This window comes from Typopeltis vanoorti, chromosome 4, assembly GCF_054136105.1.
Source record: "Typopeltis vanoorti isolate ZY-2024b chromosome 4, IOZ_Tvanoo_1.0, whole genome shotgun sequence".
NCBI lineage: Eukaryota > Metazoa > Arthropoda > Arachnida > Uropygi > Thelyphonidae > Typopeltis > Typopeltis vanoorti.
Window position 1 is genome coordinate 72,044,414 of NC_143552.1, and position 23,610 is coordinate 72,068,023.

General features: G+C 35.4%; 1 protein-coding gene across 2 annotated transcripts in view; it reads right to left on the reverse strand.

Moving 5' to 3' along the window:
* LOC150107401 (uncharacterized) overlaps positions 1-9,478 on the reverse strand; it is a 384,774-nt gene extending 375,296 nt beyond the window's left edge. For both annotated transcript variants that reach the window (XM_090391269.1, XM_090391268.1), the window contains exon 1: positions 9,209-9,478. In XM_090391269.1, coding sequence (XP_090247395.1) covers positions 9,209-9,373 — 165 coding nt within the window. In that variant the 5' untranslated portion in view covers positions 9,374-9,478. The remainder of the gene's footprint in view (positions 1-9,208) is intronic.
* Positions 9,479-23,610: the final 14,132 nt, after the last annotated feature.

Sequence of the window (23,610 nt, forward strand, 5' to 3'; positions counted from 1 at the left end):
TGACAACCTCCCGAAGTCAAAATCATCAGTTACACATTTAGCTTCGCTAAAACAACCTGCAATAACCGTTATATATATAACTTTGAAAGAACAATCCAACGCTTGATGGTTGGGAATGGAAGAAATGAAGGTTCTTCAATGTAGCAAGGATCCTTTTCAGTTATTTATTTTGCTTAGAAATGCCATGGCATTTCTAATGGCAAAAGAAAAGACATATTGAAAATGGCTAAGTGGAGAATATTCCACAAGAAAAAGGAAGTATGCACCTGGTTATGATCTGTGTTACTAAGAGGACAGTTGGCATTTATACTATATCTGAAATGAGGTGTGGTCAAAAATAGGTTCACGATGTTGAAAAGATGAAGTTTATCTGATATTCTGCTAGGAATGTGAATAAATTATGTCAGATCACTACTAACAGCATCTCTCTTTCAGCTTGAACAGTGGGGGTTAAAACAGGGAAGCCAGCCTCAGTAGGAAAAGTAAAGTGCTGAAGGAATTTCAATGATTGAAGCTTTATCTTCTGTAAAGATAAGTAATCAAAAAGATTACAGCAGTAACCAATGATAAAAATGGCACATGAATAACAAAATGCGGAAAGGAAATTATGACTCAGCTATTATCCTAATTCTACGTTAGGTATTCTCTGATTTGATCATCTTCAGATCAGATAAAAAGATATTTGACTAAAACACCAGGTGTGGCATTTACTATAATTATTTAACTTTCTCCAGATTAACAAATAATATGATCTTACCATAAACAAATATCTATATTGTTATATAACATAATGAGGTATTACTGAAGATAGGCATATTTCCACAAAATATAGCAAACAAGAATTTGTACAAATACATATCTAAAATGTTTGACAAATATCTTAAGATTTGAGATAGGCACAAACATGAGGAAGGAAGGGTCCCAAGATGCAGTAAAATAAAGTCTTATACGGAATTCACAGTGCGAAGTCAACAAAAAAACCTTGTTGCAGTTGGAAAGAGAAATGTCAGTTAAGTTACTTAGTGTAGGACAATTAATTCCTTGCAACTATTACCACTGCATTTTAACCTGATGCAATAATTTTATACAGAATATGATGTCTCTCATGCTATTCCAGACATAATTCAGTGGATTTTTCAGTCTGACAAAATATGGCAGAACTACAGCTATCACACTGTTTAATAATGTCCTTAATTCTACTGACCCTAACAATGAAAATTCTATCACTCATCCAGTCATCTGGAACAAATTGGGGAACATCTTTAGATGCTCTGGCAATTTGAGAGAAGAATTGTGAAATCTAAGGAAATCGTTCTCAATCCATTACATCATAACACTAACTTCGGCTATAATCTCTCCGATTGTCACTGCACTGCTACCCAACTTTGGCGTTCATGAAATCATGACTGCATGTACATGCACAACAATACAGTGATATCCAGAACACCTTTAAATGTCAGTAATACATTGTCGATTGAGTTTATAGCTATTCTCTTAAAATGTTTCTTTGTATTTTGCTGTTCCATGTAATGCACCCGATGAAGTCTAAGAAGACAAAACTAGTTGTGCATTTTAATTAAATAAAAAATACTGTTTATATTTTTATCTCTCGGCTGACAATCATTTAATCTATTTCAAATATATAAAATTGATATGAAAGGGGTGCTTAAGGGTCAAAGCTGTATAACTGAGAGGAGACCTCGACATAGCCTTTAAAGGAATGTGGAGAACCGACCAGGGCTTCTGACCTAATGTCCAATCCTCACCTTCTCATGGTACACCCTGTTGGATATCTACCTGGACACTGAACGAACGACGATGGGCTGGCAATTTGGGATTTAGCCAACCAAATTGTATTCTTATTGGCTTAAACCAATATACAATTCTGTGGTCCCAATTAAACCAATTGTGGTCCCACAGAAAGCTCTACTAAGGTAGAAATGGGGGAATTTTTTGAGGCTCTAGAGAAAGCTACTAACACAATGAAAAAGGAAAAGTTGGTCCTTGTTGGGGATCTAAATAGCAGAGAAGGAAGGGATTGTCAGACATACAAAAATATTTTGAGAAAATTTGGAGAAAAGAGCAATGCTAATAATAATACAAATACCTGTTGGATTTCTGCTCAAGACATGGACTGGTTATTACTAACACCATGTTCCAACATAAAAATGTACACAAATTCACATGGAGAGAAGAGGCAAGGAATAAGAAAAGTCTCATTGACTATGTTATTATTAATAGTGATGTTTTCTCCCCGGTGCAGGACACCAGAGTGTACAGAGGATTTGAATTGGAAGCGATCACTATTTGGTCTTGAGCATGACAAAATTGAATTTCATATTGAAAAGAATGATATGTAAGAAAGTTTTAAAGCGAATAAAAGTTGAGCAACTCTCAGATGTGAACTGTAGACTAAAATACACAAAGATTATTAAACAAAAAATGAAAGAGTTTGAGAACAGGAACCAAACCTTGGAGATTAAGTGGCAAACCTTGGAGAAAACACTGACTGATTCAGCCAGAGAGAGAGACATTTGGTGAGGTTGTCTGCAAGGATAGAAAAATCACAACTCCATGGTGGACAAAGAAAGTTAAAGAGGCAATGAAGGAAAAGAAGAAAGCATATCAAAAGTTCCTGGCAAATAAGTCAACTTGTGCTCTTAGAGAATACAGAGACAAATGTAAGAAAACTAAACACTGTGTAAAACTTGCTAAACAAAAGTCATGGGAGGACTTTGGCAAGAACATAGAAAATAAATATCAAGGTGGTAAGATATTCTGGAGGTTGTTGAAGAAGCTTAGAAATGAAAGAAAGAATGCTGTAAAAGGAGTTAGAGATGATAAAGGGGACATGAAAACAGGAGAAAAAGATATCCTTGAAGTATGCAGTAATTACTTCGAAAACTTGTTAAATGAAACAAGCAGTGATAGTAGTGGTAAAAAACACTCAACAGGCATACAGTCAGGAATACATATTCATACTTGAAGTAGAAAAAGCCATCAAAGGCTTGAAATGTGGAAAGGCAGCAGGAGTAGATGATATTCGACCAGTTGAAAATATTGTGACATAAAAGTTGAAATTTGTGACATAAAAGTCTTACAGTGGCTGCACTGCATAGTTCAGAAGGTCTGGGACAGAGGGATGAATTCCTGATGATTGGAGTAGAGCTCTAATAGTACCCATATATAAAAAGGGAAATAAAACTGAATGTGAGAATCACAGAGGTATTTCCTTACTGAGTGTTCTGGGCAAGATTTATGCCAGTATACTTGAGAAACTGGTTGAGAAGAATTGTGGAAGAAAAGCTTGGTGAAGAACAAGCTGGATTCAGGCCAAATAGAGGCTGTCAGGATCAGTTATTCACTTTACGACAATTAGTTGAGAAAGCATGGGAATATAACAAAGATCTGTATTTAAGTTTTCTCGATCTAGAAAAGGCATATGACAAGGTGCTAAGAGAGAAGCTATTCAATACACTACATTCTAGTAGCAAGGCTTATACGTTGGTCAGACATAACTGGTGATTAGTTTACAGAATTAACAACGCATATAAAGTATATTAATTAAAGGTAACTTTAATGAATAACTAGCCCCCCAAAACTGGGGGGGGGACTAAAAGAATAATCCCCCAAATTTGGGAGACTTACATTATGAGAACTTCAGCCCAACTGCCAAGACTACTAAATTAGCCTGCCAGAGGGCACCATTAGGACTTCAGGAACAATATTAGTTTCTTGCTTTCTTCCTCACCCCAAATTTGGGAGACTTACATTATGAGAACTTCAGCCCAACTGCCAAGACACTACCAAATTAGCCCGCCAGAGGGCACCATTAGGACTTTAGGAACAATATTAGTTTCTTGCTTTCTTCCTCATTTGCTTTGTGTTAGTGCCTGCGTGCACATACCATATCTTTATGTTCCTGAAGATGGCAATGTGACGTTGCCGAAATATAGAAGTTATTCATTAAAGTTACCTTTAATTAATATACTTTATATGCGTTGTTAATTCCGTAAACTAATCACCAGTCAATACACTATAGTTATATGGTGTCAATGAGGCATTATATCAAGCGATACTTAGTCTTTATTGGAGTTGCAAGTTAGCAGTTAGAATTGAAAGAAGTACAGGAAGATGGTTTAATGTTAAATCTGGTGTGAGAAAAGGATGTACATTATCCCCTCTGTTATTCATTATCTATATGGATCACATTATGAAGGAAAGTGGTATTAAACATGATTTCAGAATTGGAGATGTTAATGTCAGCTCTTTGCTTTATGCAAACGATGTTATACTTCTAAATAAATCCGCTACAAGTTTGTAGCACTATAAATCCATTGCAAGATTTCCTGACTAAATTGAATAACTGTTGTAATAGATATGGTATGAAGGTCAGCAATAAAAAGACAAAGACAATGAAAATAGCTAGAATCATTGAAAATGTCAACTGTGTTTTGAATGGGCAACCTGTGGAACAAGTAAAACATTTCAGCTACTTAGGCACAATTTTTAGTGAAGATGGTAGTTTAAATATGGAAATAGACAACAGAATCAACAAAGCTGGTATGGTAGGAAGTCAATTAAATAAATTCAGATGGAATAAGACAGAAATTAGTAGGAACACTAAATTAGCTGTATACAAGACAGTGTTCAAACCAGTTTTAATTTATGGATCTGAGAACTGGGTCAGAAGTAAAACACTTGACCAAAGACTGGAGACCGCAGATATGAGAGTCCTGAGAAAGATTATAGGCGTGAACAGATGGCATCAATGGCAATATCATATTAAAAATGAGGATATTAGGAAAAAATTTTACATTGTCAGCATCCAGGAATGCGTTAGCAGAGCTAATCCCAGGTGGTATGGTCACTTGAACAGAATGGGCAAGGAAAGATTAGCAAAACAAGTGTTCTTTGCCAGGAAAAAGACCCAGAGGAAGACCAAAATATAGGTGGATTGATACGGTACAAAGTGCTTTAGACCAGGGGTTTTCAACCTTTTCCAGTGGCGTACTATATTTAATTCAATATATTAGATGTACCAGTAAGGCAGTGGCTCACGTACCACCAGTAGTACGTGAGTCACTGCCTTACACGTACCATAGGTTGAGAATTTCTGCCTTAGACGATAGAAATATAAGATCTGATAATGATGTTGGATTCTTGACAAGTAACAGACTGATTTTAAGAAAATTGTAGATAGGAAGTTAGTAATGAGGTAAATTTTTCATGAAGTACTATCATATCCTGTACACCCCTTGAGGGTACATGTCAGGAATTTGATGATGATAAAATTGATAAAAATATAAAAAATAAAATAAAATCCTTAGCCCACCCATGGTATAAAATGTACTATAGGTTTGCAAATAACCTTTTGCAAGTGGGAACAACATAAAAACACTAAAAAATTAAAGTTATCTTTATTCCGGAATGTATCTTCTAGGGGAACATAGGATGCTATGACAATTGAAGATTTTATAACCAGTTGCATTTTCCCTAAAAACATTTTTTTAGGAATAATCTAACTTAATATTTCTGTCTTCTGAAAGGAATCACTACACCAAACTACATCCTGACCTTCAAGTTTTTCCTTGAAGGTCAGGATGTTGGATGAACTATACTTAAAATAAATTTAAATACTAATAATGCCAAGCTTTTTTCTAATAAAATTCACTGTGGCTTTCATAACTCAGTCAGTACTGACAATGCCCTTTGGTTAGAAAGAGACCCAAGTTCAAATCCTGTCTTGGATGCAAAGAACCTTATAAAGAGCTTTAACTGGGAAAATTTGTTAGCAAATCTCATTTGTAGGTAGTAGCATCCTTCTGCCTGAAAACTTAATAATTTCAGGTGTTTTTTATTTATTTTTTATTCTGCAAAACACACAAAACCATCCAGAATGCTTGTAGCTAACAGACATAATACATGGGGCTCAGACTTAAATCGTAATGCAAAACATTTTAATGTGGTTCTACATCACAATCACCTTGCCCATAATTTCCTGCAGTCCTTCACATCAAAAACCTCCAGTAAATACACAGCCATTTTATATTTCTAGCTTAAAAACCATGCAAGATTTGCATAAACCACTTGTATTATGTAAATTATGCTTTCTTATGTAAATAACAATTTTGTTTAAAAAAGCTTATTTATAAGTTTAAATCCTTTGTTTATTAAGTTCTTCAGTTTAAGAATGTTCTTTTGACATCAGTCCTTTTCACATATTTTGGTTAATAAGTGACTTAAGTGTTCACAGTGCTGAATAAATATACATTCCCTGTTATAGAAAGTTGATTTAAAGATCTATATGATGATTTCATGTAACATAGTATAAGGATATAATTCAAGAATGCAACTCAAAATAATCCTGGAAAACTATTCAATTCAGAAGCACAATTGGATGCTACTTTTCTTCCAGCTACACTAGATAAACTAGGAAAGAGTGGTATTGGTAAGGAAAATAAGCTGTTTCAAATAAAACAGTTTGGCTTTATAAAGAAACTATTCATGAACACTCAGTGTTGCACGTCAGTTCACGGGAAAAAAAAAAACTTTTTTGAACAATTGGATGTTTTTCCATTATATGTGCGTGTTATAAATTTCTCCGTCAACGGTCCGTTTTAACACATCATAATCCAAAAATTAGTAAAATAACCAAATTTCATTAGCAAACAAAGCATCTTTAATGTTATATTTACTTTTAACTACCTATTTAAAATAAATAAATAAATAAATCTGAATAAAATGTCCAGACTCCGAGTATCATGTAACAAGCAATGCTGGGAATAGCACCTGACTCACAGTTTGAAGTAATTTTATACCATGCAAATATACTGCTCAAAACAATTAGGTGGTATTTTGGTTTTCTTGTAAATTATAAAAATAATTTACAAATGTAACACAATTTGCAATAAATCGATTATTTAAACAATATCTCATCAATTACACCCTATCCATAAATAAGAAATATTTATTCATGTATAAAAGGTACCCAATAGTTATAAATATTTGCAGAAATTTATAATTATCCGACAGAAACTAAAATATTCTCCTAATTGTTTTGAGCAGTGTATATTGTTTTTACCTAGGTACAAACCCAAAAGGTAATTTTTGTTCCGCTGTATAATTTCACTTATCGAAAGAAAATGTAAATAACCGTCATGATTTAATAATAATAAACATTAAGTATTGCAAATTATTTAGCTAACTAAAAGGTATCCCACTCTTAAAAGAGAGGAGTATTTACTATAAATATGTCATGACATTTTTAAAAGGGTCGACAACAGTACTGGATACTGAATTATCAAAACGAGTATTCAACACTTTTCTAGCTTCAAATCTCTGGATATTTCATTTCTCGATTTTATTAAAAAATGTGATTACTTCATTTCTAATTCATAATATAATAGTGCGTTTCACTTTCACTACTAGGATCCTGCTACAATTCAAGTTTGTCAACTTATTCCAACAAGGCATTGGAAATATTTCCCCTCCCAAGTACTTAAATTCCCTCCTTCGGCCAATTGACTCGTCCAAATAGCATACGCCCCTAAAAACCTTTTAAGGTCGTTGACAAATACCACGATCATCACGATACGCGGTAGTTAAGTTAACCCTTGCACACGTAGTGAGAGAGGGAGACGCGATACATTGACGACAAAAGTGAGGCTTGTTCTACTTCAACAGACGCTTCACGCCGGAGGCGATGGAAAATAGCCATAAGCGTACGTCACATTGTCATTCGCTTCATATCTTTTGAACACCTAAGCATTCAACACTACCATTTTCATTAAGGATCACGAAGTTGCTACCAAACATGAGCCATGATCATGTAATGCCTTTCAGTCGACATTATTTTAATGACAAAAGATATCCAGAAAAAATGCCCGGTTCATTCGCAGAATATTAATAAACGTTACCTGATATGTGAAACAGAAATAAAAAAAAAAAACTTTTTCTTTTCAGTTTACTTCCCCCATTCAGAAATTATTTATTTAATAATTAAGCGTAACGTATGAGTAAAATATGGGTAGTATGTTTTTTTTTTTTAATTTAAAAGTATATTATAATAAAGTCAATATTGTCAAGATCTTTGTCTTCATTATGACCGCCATCCAATATTACGTGAAACCATTTTGTAAATTAATGAAAAGTATACCGTAATAAAACGAAAAGCATTCACACATAACGGGAAAATTAAGTTGCCTAAATTTCTGAAAAATCTTATGTTAGATAAACTAAAACCCCTTTTATTAAATATTCATAGAGAAAAGACTGCATATATTAAAAGCACTTCGGTATATTCTCAGCTCCTCCCAATTTTCTTTTCTTCCTTGTGTTTACATACACATATATGTAACCCTGAAACAAACATGTACCGACTCCTATAAATCTCCACTTCACTTTTCAGAAAAGTAGCGATGCGCAAGGTACCTCCCGGAACTCCTTCCGTGACGGCAGCGGCTACAGTAAGAGCACATCTGGTACTGAACTTGCTAATGTTTAGAATATGATCCACGGCTAAAATATAATATAAAGGCAACGATATACATGAAATCGCAAGTGCAACGTGAAATTAATATAACTACAACTAATAGGATCATATATAACTTAGTAGTAATATAAAGCAACGCCTGCGAAGTGAGTGTTATACGCAATCCCCGTCTCCTGTGACAGAACAATTCCTTAGAATTGGTATACGACGAGTACAAAGTTCTAAAACGGTGTGTGTGTCACAAATAAAAGTGTTCTAATTCAAATTTTAACCAATTTCTTTCAAATACACGTAAATCAAAATTACAGATACCAAAATAGGGCAGTATAACACACATCCATGACAGCGATCACAGCTTACAGAAGGTACCCGCATACCTTTCGTTTTTTGCCCCTTAAATATGGCTTCCGAACACTATGTATACTATCAAAATGCTGGCAATAACGATAGTTAACTACAAAAAAGAGCATATTCTTATGCATTAACAAATTCTAGAATCATCAACACCAATCACGTTGGGGTATCTTTGAGATACTGCAAATTCAGTGACACAACAGAAACATGTAGGCTACGTGTCAGGAGGGAGAAAAATCTTTACTTCGTAATTACATTACTATTCCGTGATAGTAGGCCTTCTCCCATGATGGAGAAGACCTGAACAGCTAACACAGCTATTATACAGACAACGACAACGGACTACACGTATTGCCTTACCAGAGCAGTTTTCACTAAGTCGCTGTATGAGTACTCCGGACATGTTTTGTCGTTAGATTCAGCAAGCGTCAGATGGAAGCGATGCGTAGGTGACAATTCTCTTGATTTCTTTTCTTTAGAAAGTGTTCGCACTGCTTCGAGTGGTATCCTTCTGGGTTCTGCCATTACTGTTACACATTAGAAATTTTATTTCAGGGGCATTTCCCCAAACTTACACTCCAACACTTTAAAATCTCACCGTTTCCACCGCCATTTTACATAGTCACCGGGCGAAAGGCACATGCGCTACGGCCTTGAGAATTGGATTGTGGGACACCTTAGAAAGTTTCGCGCGCAAAACAAATAACACGTGGTTGCTATAAAACAATTTACCGAACGAGTTACAATATTATACACCTGCTTAGAAAAATGATCTGCGGAATAGTTTATAAACATAATTAAAAAACGAAAGGAACTCTACGTCAAACTTTATTCGTTATATAAAATATAAATAAACTGTTAAGCAGAAATTATACATTTGAATTCTTCACTGCTAATATAATTTAATTTAGAAGGTTGATATTTAAGCAAAAAGGTAACGCAGGAGTTCCAATGCATGACTTACGAAGTCATAACAAAAATAAAATAATAATAAATAGTAACTTTTCAGCAGTTTTATTAGGTTAATCCTACCCAGGAAGTGTTAAAATCCATTGCATTCATTACTATGTGTGTGATCTAATGAGTCGGACAATCCGGATTCCTTCATCTTAGAACTTTAATAAGTACAACAGTTATCTTTTTTTTCTTTTCTTTTTTTTCTTTTTTTTTTTTGGCTAGATGGGTGAAGCAATAATGCTTTTCATACTCCCCGTATTCCCATTTATCTTTAGAAGAAAATGTATGGATGGGGTAATATAGTGCTATAAGCTCTGATCATGGCAGGAGGGTAACAGCAATAGCTGAGCCTCAGTTAAAACTTCATTGGCTACAGCAAAACAGCTTATGAAGAAATAAAGAAAAATGAAACAATCAAATAACCTGCAGAATAAAACTGAATACACTGAATTGTGCAAAACAATCAGAAATCGTATCACAGAAGAAATAAGAAAATTCAATTGCAAATTCATACAACAAACAATATAAAATAACCGTAGTCCCAAAAAAGTCAAAGAGCAATTCATGAACAGCAATAAACAGATGGTTGCAGTCAAACTAGAAGATGGGACCATAAACAGAGATAGATATGCTATAGCAAAAAAGAATTAGAGAATTCTACTCAGTATTATATCAGAATGGCGAATTAAATGAAGAAGAAGAAGACAACTACGAAATAGCTGAAGTACCACAGATTCTATTAGAAGTTATGTGGAGCATCCAAAGCTTGCAAAATGGAAAAGCTGGGTGAGGATAGAGTAAAACTGAACTTCTAAAAGCAGGTGGAGAAATGATCTACAAAATCTTAGCAAAACTATTTACCTTATGACTGAAGAAAAATGATTTACCAAGAACATGGAAGAAGGCTACTCTAATTCTGATACATAAAAAGGTGAAGTAGAGGACTTTATGAACTACCCACCCACCTACCCATCAGTCTACAATCGGTAGTTTACAAAAGTCTTAGGCCATAGGCTTTGTACGGTTCTAGACCTAGCACAACCAAAAGAACAGGCGGGATTTCGAAGTGACTTTCGTACAATGGACCATATTCAAGTTGTACAACAGATTATTGAACGGTGTAATGAATATCAGTTACCATTATGTCTCGGTTTTATTGATTATGAGAAAGCCTTTGATTCATTAAAACGTGTGCAATACTTAAACCATTACGAAACCAACAAGTAGAGAAGCCATACATCAGGACCATCAAATCAGCATACTCAAATGCTACAGCAGCAATTCATTTTAATGGAAGCATTTCTACTATGGAAATACAGAGAGGTATAAGACAGGGCGACACGATATCTCCAAAATATTATGTCACAGCCAAAATTATTCACATCATGCCTAGAAGAAATATTCAAACTTCTTGATTGGGAAGGGAAAGGTCTGAAGATAAATAGAAGATACTTAAGACATTTACATGCAGATGACATAGTTATCCTTACTTTAACTGCGCATGAATTACAGACTCGTATCCATGAATTCCAAATTACTAGCAAAACAACTAGCCTAAAGATAAACAGAAATATGACTGACGTTATGTTCAATAGCTATATCCAACCAAAAATAATAAAAATCAATAACGATGAAATTAAACAAGTATATCATTACATATACTTGGGACAACAGGTATCAATGGAACAAAAGATGATATTTTGTTCCATTAAAATTAAAAGACGCACGATGCTTGGGTGGAAAGCATTTGGAAAATTACATTCAATATTCAAAACCCAACTACCATTATGACTGAAGAGAAACGTTTTTAACCAATGTACTCTTCCTATATTGACATATGGCGCTTTGAAACATGACACTAAATGCAAAGGAAATTCAAAAATTAAGAACACCACAGTTTAGTATGGAAAGAAGTATTTTTGGTATCACAAGACCAGATCACAAAGGGAATACGTGAATAAGAAATCAAACCAAAAGTCTCTGACCTCACAGGAAGAGTGAAACATCTGAAGTGGCAATGGGCTGGGCATAGTGCTTGAAAACAAGACCAACGATGGACAAAAAATTACTGAATTGGATTCCACGAGAGGAAAAACGACCACGACGCCGACCTAAATCATGGTGGATTGATAATATCATCAGATTTGCAGGAGTGACATGGGAAAGGAGAGCCATTGACAGACAGTTGTGGAATAATATTGGAAATCCTTCATCCAGCAATGGAATGACAATGGCTGATGAAGGCATATATTAAAAACCAAGTTTATATAAAATTACTTGGTATATTGAATATATATATATATATTTATTTATTTATTTATTTATATATATAAAGTATCCCTGATACTTTACTTTTGTTCATGTTTACTTTACTTCATGTTAAATACTGCGAAACTCTGCAGGAATACATTGTGCTTCATGCAGACGCGATATCTGAGGCGGTGGGGGGGAAGTATTTCCAAAATTCACTCCTAGGGACGTCGTAAACACTGAAATGCATGGAATTTGCATATCACGCAACTCGGCAGTTGCCGAGAGGGTTTGAAAAGATAGACACGGGATTTTTCCTTTCATTCTGGTTGGCCGAGTGGTTAGCGTACCCACTCTCCAGCCAAAAGGTTGTGGGTTGGAATCCCACAGTGTGCATAAATGTTTGTAATTGTCTGTGAAAAATAGTAGTGGTGATGGTGGGCGGTAGATGGCATTAGTGTATTTGCGGTTCGTTGTAGTTGGTGGATTGAGTGATGGAGACAGAAAGTTGTATAGTAGATGGCCTCCCTCGAAGTCTTTGAACTCCCTGGAAGTATCACGTAATAATAATACTGTCCACAGTGATGGCACTAACCCAAGGTGCTTTCTGGTGAAGCTGCACTACCTAAAAATTGCAGTGCTATTACTGCAATCTGCGAATTTCTTCTCCTAAACAAATATCGCCGAGAAATGTAGGACCACAATATGCAAGTTGCACATTACCCAAACCAACATGTAGTGTCATCTTCAGTGGTTCAAAAAGCATGGTTTGGCGTCGGAGCTCTCTTTATGCTGCCATATATATTAAAACCGGATAGGTATCAGAACATTCTGGACAATGCAATACTTCCGACTTTGTGGCGTTTCTACCGAGCTCACGGTTGTCTCTTTCAGCAAGACAATGCACAATGTCATAAGGCTGCTGCTGTAACTGCATGTTTTGTGGACATGAATTTCACCAAACTTCACTGACATCCACAGAACCCTAGTCTCAATCCTATTCAATATCTGTGGGATGAACAGCAGCTTCGGGTGAGGTCAACGGACTTCCGCTCCCCAACAATCCTGGACTTCGTTACATGCCTGTAGGAAGAATGATTCAAAATTCTCATTAATCGCTATAGTACACTTGTGGAAATTATTTCCCCTAGGAATGCAGCGAAAAGAGGTCATTCATCTTATAAAGTGCGGGCTATAACTGTTTTTTCTTGATCCTATGGTGTCCATTGACTTCTTTCCAAGCAGTGTGTATGTATTTCGCGAGGAGTCTACAGAATCCAGCCAATCAGAGACAGCTGACCTAGCCTATTACTAATTATACAAGTACCGCCATACACAAGAATATTAATATAAAATATTCATCTCATTTCCCTTTTACCCTCTATTACCTTGCGGTATCGAGGGTTAATTAATAATCGGACCTCAAGCCGTTCACAGGATAAGGTGGTCAGTCCTACACTGACAATTTTTTTTTTTGTACTACTTTAGCATGTTATGCAAGTTTTCATGAGATTCTATTGTAACCATGCGCCCTTACTGTATATTATTCCTAATTTTGTTTAAATACTGTACTGATGATGTCCTAAGATACTTAGGATGAAATATTTACAATTAAATAATTTTCACTGTGTGTTCGGCTTACTCAAGCTGATTGCATGATTATTAAAGTCATTCTGTTTTAGCATTTGATGGGAATGGCATTTTTCACCACAAGCATCGCAGCGTCATAGTTGTAATATATTTTTGTTTTGTTTTATTACGCTTATTACTAAAAAATTTTAGAATTACGAAGCTACGATGCCTGCGTTGAGAATTGACATCTGCATCAAATGCTGAAACAGAATGACTACGTATCACATACAGTTGGTTATGTAGTATTTCAATATACGAAGGTGGTCTGAAAAGTTCGCGGCTTCGACCATAGATGGCAACACTATCGGCAAGATTTTTTTTTAAGTTGATACATCTGTCATAAGCATTCATGTGAAACTGCAAGTCATTATATCAAGTATTTTTTTAAATAACGAAACCTGTGGTGCGTTCATAATTAGAAGAAACACACGTATAAACCACAGTGAAAATTATTTAATTGTAAATATTTCATCCTAAGTATCTTAGGACATCATCAGTACAGTATTTAAACAAAATTAGGAATAACATACAGTAAGGGCGCATGATTACAATAGAATCTTATGAAAACGTGCATAACGTGCTAAAGTAGTACAAAAAAAAAAAAAAAAAGTTAATTATTTAACAAAATTTTGTATGATAATTTCCCATACTTTAGGAATAGTAAGAACGTCGTTGCGGTTTAGGTTTGGTCTGTGTAGTAGGGCTTCAGAACTTTCTTTGTATAAACGTTCATGTTTAAATAAAGATCTATGTAAAAGTTTAGCCTTTTCCAAATAGATCCTATGGTTTGGATTTTCAATTCCGTGTTGAGAGAGGCCAGATTTCTGCGGTTTAAGAAGACGAATGTGGTCTTGATGTTCCGAGATGCGTTTCTGAACAGACCTACCTGTCTGTCCAAAGTAAGATAATTTGCATGAGCATGGAATCTCATAAACACCAGGTAACATCAAGGGTGAGAATTTGTCCTTAGGAGAAGGTAATAAGTTGTAAATTTGGTTGATAGGTTTGTAAGTAGTGGCAAAATTGTATTTCTTCATAATTTTAGAAAGACGTTCTGAGATGCTTTTAACGTAAGGTATGGGAATCCCATGCACTTCTTCCTGTCTGGTTTGATGTATGCAGAAGTGACTGATGATTTTTTGAGTTGTTTTGGGATTATATCCATTTAGGATGGCTGTATTTTTGATAACTTCTAATTCCTGGTTTAAAGATTCTTCAGAGGAGCAGAATTTGTGTGGTCTGGAAATTAGTGATCCTACGAATCTTCAACTCAGAAAATTAAATAAGCTACTTAATGAAACTTCTTAGATGAAGAAACAATCACAAAACTTAAGACATACTGTGCAAGACCTCCTAGAATTTATGGCTTACCTAAGCTACACAAAACTAATGTTCCACTTAGACCCGTCGTAGACTGTATCGGCTGTCCAACGTACAAGTTATCAAGATTCTTATCTAACCTTCTCCGCCCTCACATAGGCCACTCAGCCTCTTCAATCAAAAATTCTACTGAGTTTCACACAAAAATTAAAGACATTCAACTATCAAAAACTGACTTGTTAATCAGCTTCGACATTGTCTCCCTCTTCACAAACATTCCCCATAAAGAAACAATAGAATTACTAACTCAAAAATTTCCGTCTGATATAGTTGAATTGTTCAAGCTTGTAAATTTGACCTTTCCAGGTGAAGTAACCTGATGCAATAACAAACTTGAACAATTCAACTATATCAGACGGAAATTTTTGAGTTAGTAATGGAAAAGGAGAACAGCAATGGGATCTCCTTTATCACCAAACCTAGCAAATTTGTTTCTAGAACACCTTGAGGAAAAAATATTCACTCTTGAAACCAAACCAAAAATTTGGCTAAGATATGTCGATGACCTATTTGCAGTCTGGAATCATCCCGAACCTGAATTACAACTGTTTCTAGATAAAATTAACCTTCTTCATCATCGCATCAACTTTACGTTAGAAAAAGAATCTCCACAGGGTATCTCTTTTTTGGATTTACACATCAAAAGAAAAGAAGACGGTTCCATCGCCACGTCCGTCTTTCGCAAGCCTACATTCTCAGGTCGCTACATTCACAATTCTTCTGCTCATCATCCATCTCAGAAATCTGGCATTATTAAATCACTAGTTTCCAGAGCACACAAATTCTTCTCCTCTGAAGAATCTTTAAACCAGGAATTGGGAATTATCAAAAATACAGCCATTCTAAATGGATATAATCCCAAAACAACTCAAAAAATCATCAGTCACTTCTGCATACATCAAACCAGACAGGAAGAAGTGCATAGGATTCCCATACCTTACGTTAAAGGCATCTCAGAACGTCTTTCTAAAATTATGAAGAACAATTTTGCCACTACTTACAAACCTATCAACCAAATTTACAACTTATTACCTTCTCCTAAGGACAAATTCTCACCCTTGATGTTACCTGGTGTTTATGAAATTCCATGCTCATGCAAATTATCTTACTTTGGACAGACAGGTAGGTCTGTTCAGAAACGCATCTCGGAACATCAAGACCACATTCGTCTTCTTAAACCGCAGAAATCTGGCCTCTCTCAACACGGAATTGAAAATCCAAACCATGGGATCCATTGGGAAAAGGCTAAACTTTTACATAGATCTTTATTTAAACATGAACGTTTATACAAAGAAAGTTCTGAAGCCCTACTACACAGACCAAACCTAAACCGCAACGACGTTCTTACTATTCCTAAAGTATGGGAAATTATCATACAAAATTTTGTTAAATAATTAACGTTTTTTTTTTTTTTTTTGTACTACTTTAGCACGTTATGCACGTTTTTATGAGATTCTATTGTAATCATGCGCCCTTACTGTATGTTATTCCTAATTTTTTTTAAATACTGTACTGATGATGTCCTAAGATACTTAGGATGAAATACATCATCATCTCCCTTATACCCTCTTTTACCTTGCGGTGTCGATGGTCCATTGATCATCGGACCTCACTCCGTTTACAGGATAAGGTGGTCAGCCTTATGCCCCGGTGTATCCTATGGCCTGTAGTGTTGAGTTCTCAAGGCCACTTTGCCTGCTTTGTGGGATGAAAACCCCAGAATAAACTGGGGAAAAAACCCTGCTGTCCCTGCCCAAGACTGGCTAACTTGGCTATGGCTAAGGAAGATCCTTCAGCTCCTCACGTCACCGACGGGAACCGAACCTAGGACACTCCTTCCCCAGGCATATGGTTGCGAAGCGCATAGCTACTAGGCTAACCGCGCGGACAGGATGAAATACTTACATTTAAATAATTTTCACTGTGGTTTATACGTGAGTTTCTTCTAATTATATCAAGTAATTTGTTTTATAAAGCTGTCTGAAGCAAAACTGTTGTATGTATCCCTTGAAATGGATAAATTTCAGTATTGTACAGTTATAAAATTCTTTGTAAAAGAAGGTTTAATGCCAAAAGAAATTCATTCGACGTTCATAAAAGTTTATGGGCACTCTTCTCCTTCGTTTTCGAAAATTAAGAAATTGTGTGCCAAGTTTAAATGTGGCCATACCAGCCTTGAAGATGATCCACGTGAAGGACGTCCAAAAATTGTAACAACATCAGAAATCAATGATCAAGTGCAGGATGTGGTATTGGATGACCAGCGAGTCAAAGTGCGTTAAATTGATGAGACTATAGGCATTTCAGAAGAACGTGTAGGATATATTTTGCATGAAGAATTGCATATGAAAATGCTTTGAGAAGATGGGTGCCCCGCTTGCTCATAGCAGATCAAAAACCCACTCCCATGAAAATCTTTGAACAGTGCTTGGAGTTTTAACAAGAATAAAACTGATTTTTTGCGTCTATTTATTACTATGGCTGAGACTGGGTTCACCATTACACACCAGTATTCAAACAGTATCAATACAGTGGACAGAATCCGTTTGTTCAGTGCAAAAGAAGACACAGTCGGTTCTATCTGCAGGGACGGTCATGGCATCCGTGTTTTGGGATGCTCAAGGCATTTTGTTTATTAAATATCTTGAAAAGGGTAAAACAATAACTGGGGAATATTATTCCGATCTTTTAACCAGACCAGACGAAAAAATGTTTGAGAAAAGACCCGGTTTGCCGAAGAAAAAAAAAATCTTTCATCAGGACAATGTACCTGCCCATAAAGGTGTTTTGGCAATGGGAAAATTAAGGGATCTGCACTATGAATTGTTGGAACCTCCACCCTATTCCCCAGATTTAGCTCCCTCTGACTTCTATCTCTTCCCAAAACTAAAAAATCTTCCTTCCTGGTCAGTGTTTTTCATCGAATCAAGAGGTGATTGCAGCTGTAGAGAGGTATTTTGCAGGTCTTAGTGAGAACCATTAAAGGGATGGGATAATGGCGCTAAAACATCGCTGAATAAATGTATTCGTCTTAAGACATTTTTTAGGTGTAGGATGGAGCATGGCAGGGAAAACCACTGTCAGCCTCTAGACTACCCTTCACCTCTACTCTTCACCTAATGCTATTTTTTTTTCATCCTAACAATTTCGGACATATGAGTGACAGTACCAGTCACATGCTCTTACATCAAAAAACGCTGTTTGAGGATAAAAATGCTTAAGTTAACCACCTTACCGGCCATTAAGGATCAAATACGCACCCTCAAAAGCTTCGTATCTATCATAAATTTCAATGTAATATCAATGGTATTACAATTTTAATATGCACTTCGCATCCATGGAAATGTGGATGTATATATACATCCTGGCCAATAGCGTGGTTAATAAGGATAAATACTGTATCCTTTCTCTTAATAGCGCTAACGAAGTCTTGTGATATATTCTTTTTGCTGCTGTAGATTGGATATGCCCTTTTACTACTAAGAACTTCGGGATGATAGTGAAATCTCTACATCTCTTCAGAAAAGTAAGGTGGTTTAGTAACTTAGCTTTTTTGCATTTGTTCTTCTCAAAGCACCGAACTTTATGTTTCGTTTGTGAACTTAACTTGTACATATTTGGTCTGATGTATTACAATAAATAACTTTTATTATTAAAAGACCAGAAGATAAATGATAAAATATATATACAAAGAGCCAACAAGTTTCACTAGCCACTGTCTAGCATTTTCAAGGCTGAACTGGTGTGAAAACAAATGCATTGAGTTACATTTCAAAAAACATACACTTTAGTAACTGTTAGGCCGTTACATTTGATCATTCTGTTTGAAGGCGTGCATGTGTTCGAAAGCTTCAGTCAGATACCGGTACATGACCACGTGTTTTGTAGTTGTTTGCATATTGTAATTCTGTTGAACTGAGAGATATGATGAGATTTTTCCATATGTCTTTAAGAACAATGCCCTGATTTCTATTTAAATTATTGCCTGTGCGTAATACCACAGCTGCTTCTTTTAAAGTTCTGTATCTGTAGTCATTCTCGATGTAAGGCATAGAACTGTTTTTCCAATCTATAACGTGGTTTGATGTTGAGAAATGATGTGCTAAACCAGATGTGATGATTCTATTATGATTGACATCCCCACATGTTCCTTCTGTCTTATATCAAAACTTCTCGAAGTCTGACCAATGTAAGAAAGGCCACACGTGCATGGAATTTCATATACTCCAGGACATTTGAAGAAAGGTACCTCATCTTTAGGTGATCCTAAGATTTGTCTGATCATGGTAGTTGGTTTAAAAACCACTCTGATGTTATGAGCTTTTAACATTCTTGCCAATTTTGTGGAAACTGAATTAATATATGGAATGACAGCTGTGGACACATATTGGGGTACTGTAACACGTTGTTGGTGGTTATCTTTAAATAGCCATTTGTTTAAAATGTTAGAAGGGTATCCATTAAGCGATAGAGTGTTAGATATTAGTGACAGTTCTCTCTGTACCTCTGTTTCTTTTGAAATCGACCTTAAGGCTCTATTACGGAGCATGTGAATGATGCTGTGTTTTTGTGATCTATGATGGTTGGACGAATAATGTAGATATCTACCAGTATCTGTAGGTTTCCTGTAAATGGACAGTTGGAAATTGTTATCTTCTTTCTTCACTAGGATGTCAAGAAAAGGAAGTTCTTTGTTCTTCTCTAGTTCTATAGTGAATTTGATCTTATTGTGTAGTGAGTTGATTTTGTTCAGAAATACGAGAAGGTTTTCCATGGTGTCTTTCCAGATGATGAACACGTCATCGACATATCTCCACCAAATTGATGGAGATAAAAAATCCCATCATGAGTAATCATCTGGAGACTAACGCTCTTATCTGCAATATGACCGGCTGGTCGGATGAACTTAAAAAACAACTTAAATCATTACATCCTATCACTCCACGCCTTTATGGAGCTCCCAAGATTCATAAAGAAAACGTTCCTCTTCGTCCAATAGTTGATGGAAGATCATCACCTACATACCTACTAGCAAAGCATCTGGCAAAATGAATGAAAGGAACAATTAGACACACACAGACCTACATTAAAAACTCTCAACATTTTGTAGAAAAAATCAAGAGTATTGAAATATCAGAAACGGACATTATGGCTAGTCTGGATGTAGTGTCCTTATTCACTAATGTACCGATCGTAGAGGTAGTTAACATTCTGCAAGATCTTTTCCCTCAAGACATCACACAACTGTTTCATCATTGCCTGAATTCAAATTTCTTCAAATTCAACAACACTGTTTACAAACAATTGGAAGGACTTCCCATGAGTAGCCCTCTGTCACCACCATGCGCAGACCTTTTTATGGAAAAACTTGAAAAGGATATTCTTTCCACCATTGTACCAAAACCATCAATTTGGTGGAGATATGTCGATGACGTGTTCATCATCTGGAAAGACACCATGGAAAACCTTCTCGTATTTCTGAACAAAATCAACTCACTACACAATAAGATCAAATTCTACAATGGGTGAAAAATACGAAGTTTCAGTAATCATTGGTATTATTGATGTTCTATTTCTTTTTAATAAGAGTTCAACTTTCTTTCCTAAAGAAATTTGTATTTCTGATGGAATTATTATAAGATATGGCTTGACAAAATCACCACGTAGTTAGAAAGAATTACCTGAAAGAGTTAAAAAATAGAATTCTTGGTTAATAAAATATAATCATCAGCTGGACTGGGAAATTGGTTCACTATCTCTGGACAAACAAAGAGAATAGATAATAGAATCAACATGCAAATATCAAATATAGCTTACCAAAGGAAGATAAAAATTCAAAAACATTAACGATTTTAATAGGAAGACCTGTTGTTGATTTAAATGATCTGGGTTGCCCTAAACATGAAAATATTCTGGGTACTTTTATATGTTTTTGGAAACAAAACATAAACGATGTTTATGTTTTGTTTATAACAATGCTTATAACAAATAACTGTCTGTGCTTATAACAATGCTCAAAAATATATGTATTGGTTTAAAAATAATAAAAATGTAACCCTTAATTTTATACAGTAACAAATTCCCACGATCACAAATGAATAAACTTTCAGATGAGCATCACATTGTCGAAAACCACGTGATGGCAATTCCGCAACCATGGGTATTAATCATCCCTTTGAACAACATTGCAAATTCAACAATAAGAAGATTAAGGAACAACAAAAAAATAGAGTTTATTTTTCACTTTATTTATTTTGTCTTAGATTCAGTAAATACAATTTGTAAATAATATTTCACTCAAAAAATGTATAAATTTAAATGAACAACTTGGTGTCGATGTGTTATGCAAATATAAGTAAGACTACACACACACACACACACACACACACACACACACACACACACACACACACACACACACACACACACACACACACACACACATACCCCGACTTACGCGAATCCGGAGTTACGCGGTTTCTTATATGCACGTATTCCCATCCTGCTTCACGCCCCACTAGTCGTATCGTTCAAGCGCTGGCCGCATTCGTCAGTGTCGCACATACTGTGAGCAAGCACTGATGTGTTTCGCATGGTTTCCATTCATACACGATTTTTGTAGTCTATAAACCTTGCGATTGTTTAATGTTACGTTCTTGATAAAAATTTTATCACATAAAACATAATAATGTCATCCAAAAGAAGCAAGTCCGATTCTTCTACAGCTAGCAAGAAAAGAAAAACATTGACTTTGGAAACAAAACTCAACATTATTAAGGATTTTGAAGCCGGAATGAAAATTTGTGAGCTAGCAAAGAAGTTCGATCTACAGGAATCCACAGTAAGAACAATCATAAAAGAAAGGTTTACAGATTTTGGAGGACATAGATTCTAACGAGGAACGAATTGTAGCCACAAGGCAAAGAATAAAAAAATCATTAGCTTGCTATGAAGAAATTTTGCGTGACAAGAAAAAGACATTATGTCGTCAGACGAATCTATTAGATTTTATGAAACTATCGACATCGAAATAACTTTCTTTTTTTTTATGTACGAAAAACTATAATTATGATTTTATTTCTTAAAAAATATAGGTGTTTTTGTAAACCTTTGGTCCCAATTGTATGTTTGTATATATAAATTACATGCAAAATTATACCCCGAGTTACGTGAATTCGACTTACGCACTTTTTGTTGTTCCCACCTACCGCATAACTTCGGGGTTTTTACTATATATATATATATATATATATGACAGAATGATCATTGACTCGGTTAACATACGTCCGTTTATCCGAAACGTCCGTTTATCTCTACGCTCTCTCCATCCGTTAATTCCTCTCATATATGGTGTTCCTAAAATCCATAAAGAGAACACCCCATTACGCCCAATTGTAGAAGGTATCGATTCTCCTACATACAATCTTTCAAAATACCTTGCCAAATACCTCAAAAGTTTTTCAGGGAAATCACCTTCCTTTATCAAGAACAATACAGAATTTGTTACATACATCAAGGATATTACAGTTGATGAAAATGACATCATGGCTAGCTTGGACATAACTTCTTTGTTCACTAATGTCCCAACAGATGAAGTCCTAACATTACTCAAGGACAAGTTATCCAAAAAAATGTTAGCCTTGCTTACACATTGCATCAGCTCCGGTTACTTCAAATTTCAAGATAATATATACAAACAAAATCATGGATTGGCTATGGGTAATCCTTTATCTCCTGTTCTTGCAAATATTTACTTAGAAGATTTTGAAACCAAGGCTGTCTCTTCCTTTATTTTAACACCTAAAGTTTGGAAACGTTATGTGGATGATGTCTTCATTGTTTGGAGCCATGGACATGAATCCCTTATGGTTTTCCTCGAACATCTCAATAGCCGACATCAAAGTATTAAGTTTACTGCTGAGCTTGAAACGGATAATTCCTTACCTTTTCTTGATGTCAAACTGACTCGCTCTTCTGCTGGTAAACTAAAAATATCGATATATAGAAAACCCACACATACCAACAGATATCTGCACAGTCAATCCCATCATTTCCCTCCTCATAAGCTTGGAATAATTTCCACATTGGGACATAGAGCCCGTTCTCTTCTTGATGATCCAAATGAAATTCTTACAGAAATAAACCATCTGAAAACTTCTTTCGAAGTTAATGGATATTCCAAGAAAATCATTAACAAATTCCTTCTTAATCCTCCCAGACATCACTCAGAAGAAACAAATAGATTCAAAAGCAATATATCTATTCCTTACATAAGTACTGTTTCACATAAATTAGCAAGAGTTCTAAAAAAATACAATATCAGAACCTTGTTCACTCCACTTCCAAAGATCCGTTCCTTAATTAGCCACCCAAAACCTTGTCATCATCAACTCAAATACCCTGGCGTATATAAAATATTATGTGACTGCGATATTCCTTATTTCGGGCAGACAGACAAATCTGTCGAAATGCGTATGGAAGAACACATGAGAGACATTACTTACAAGAGACAGCGAGCAAGTGCATTATCAAGTCATATCCTC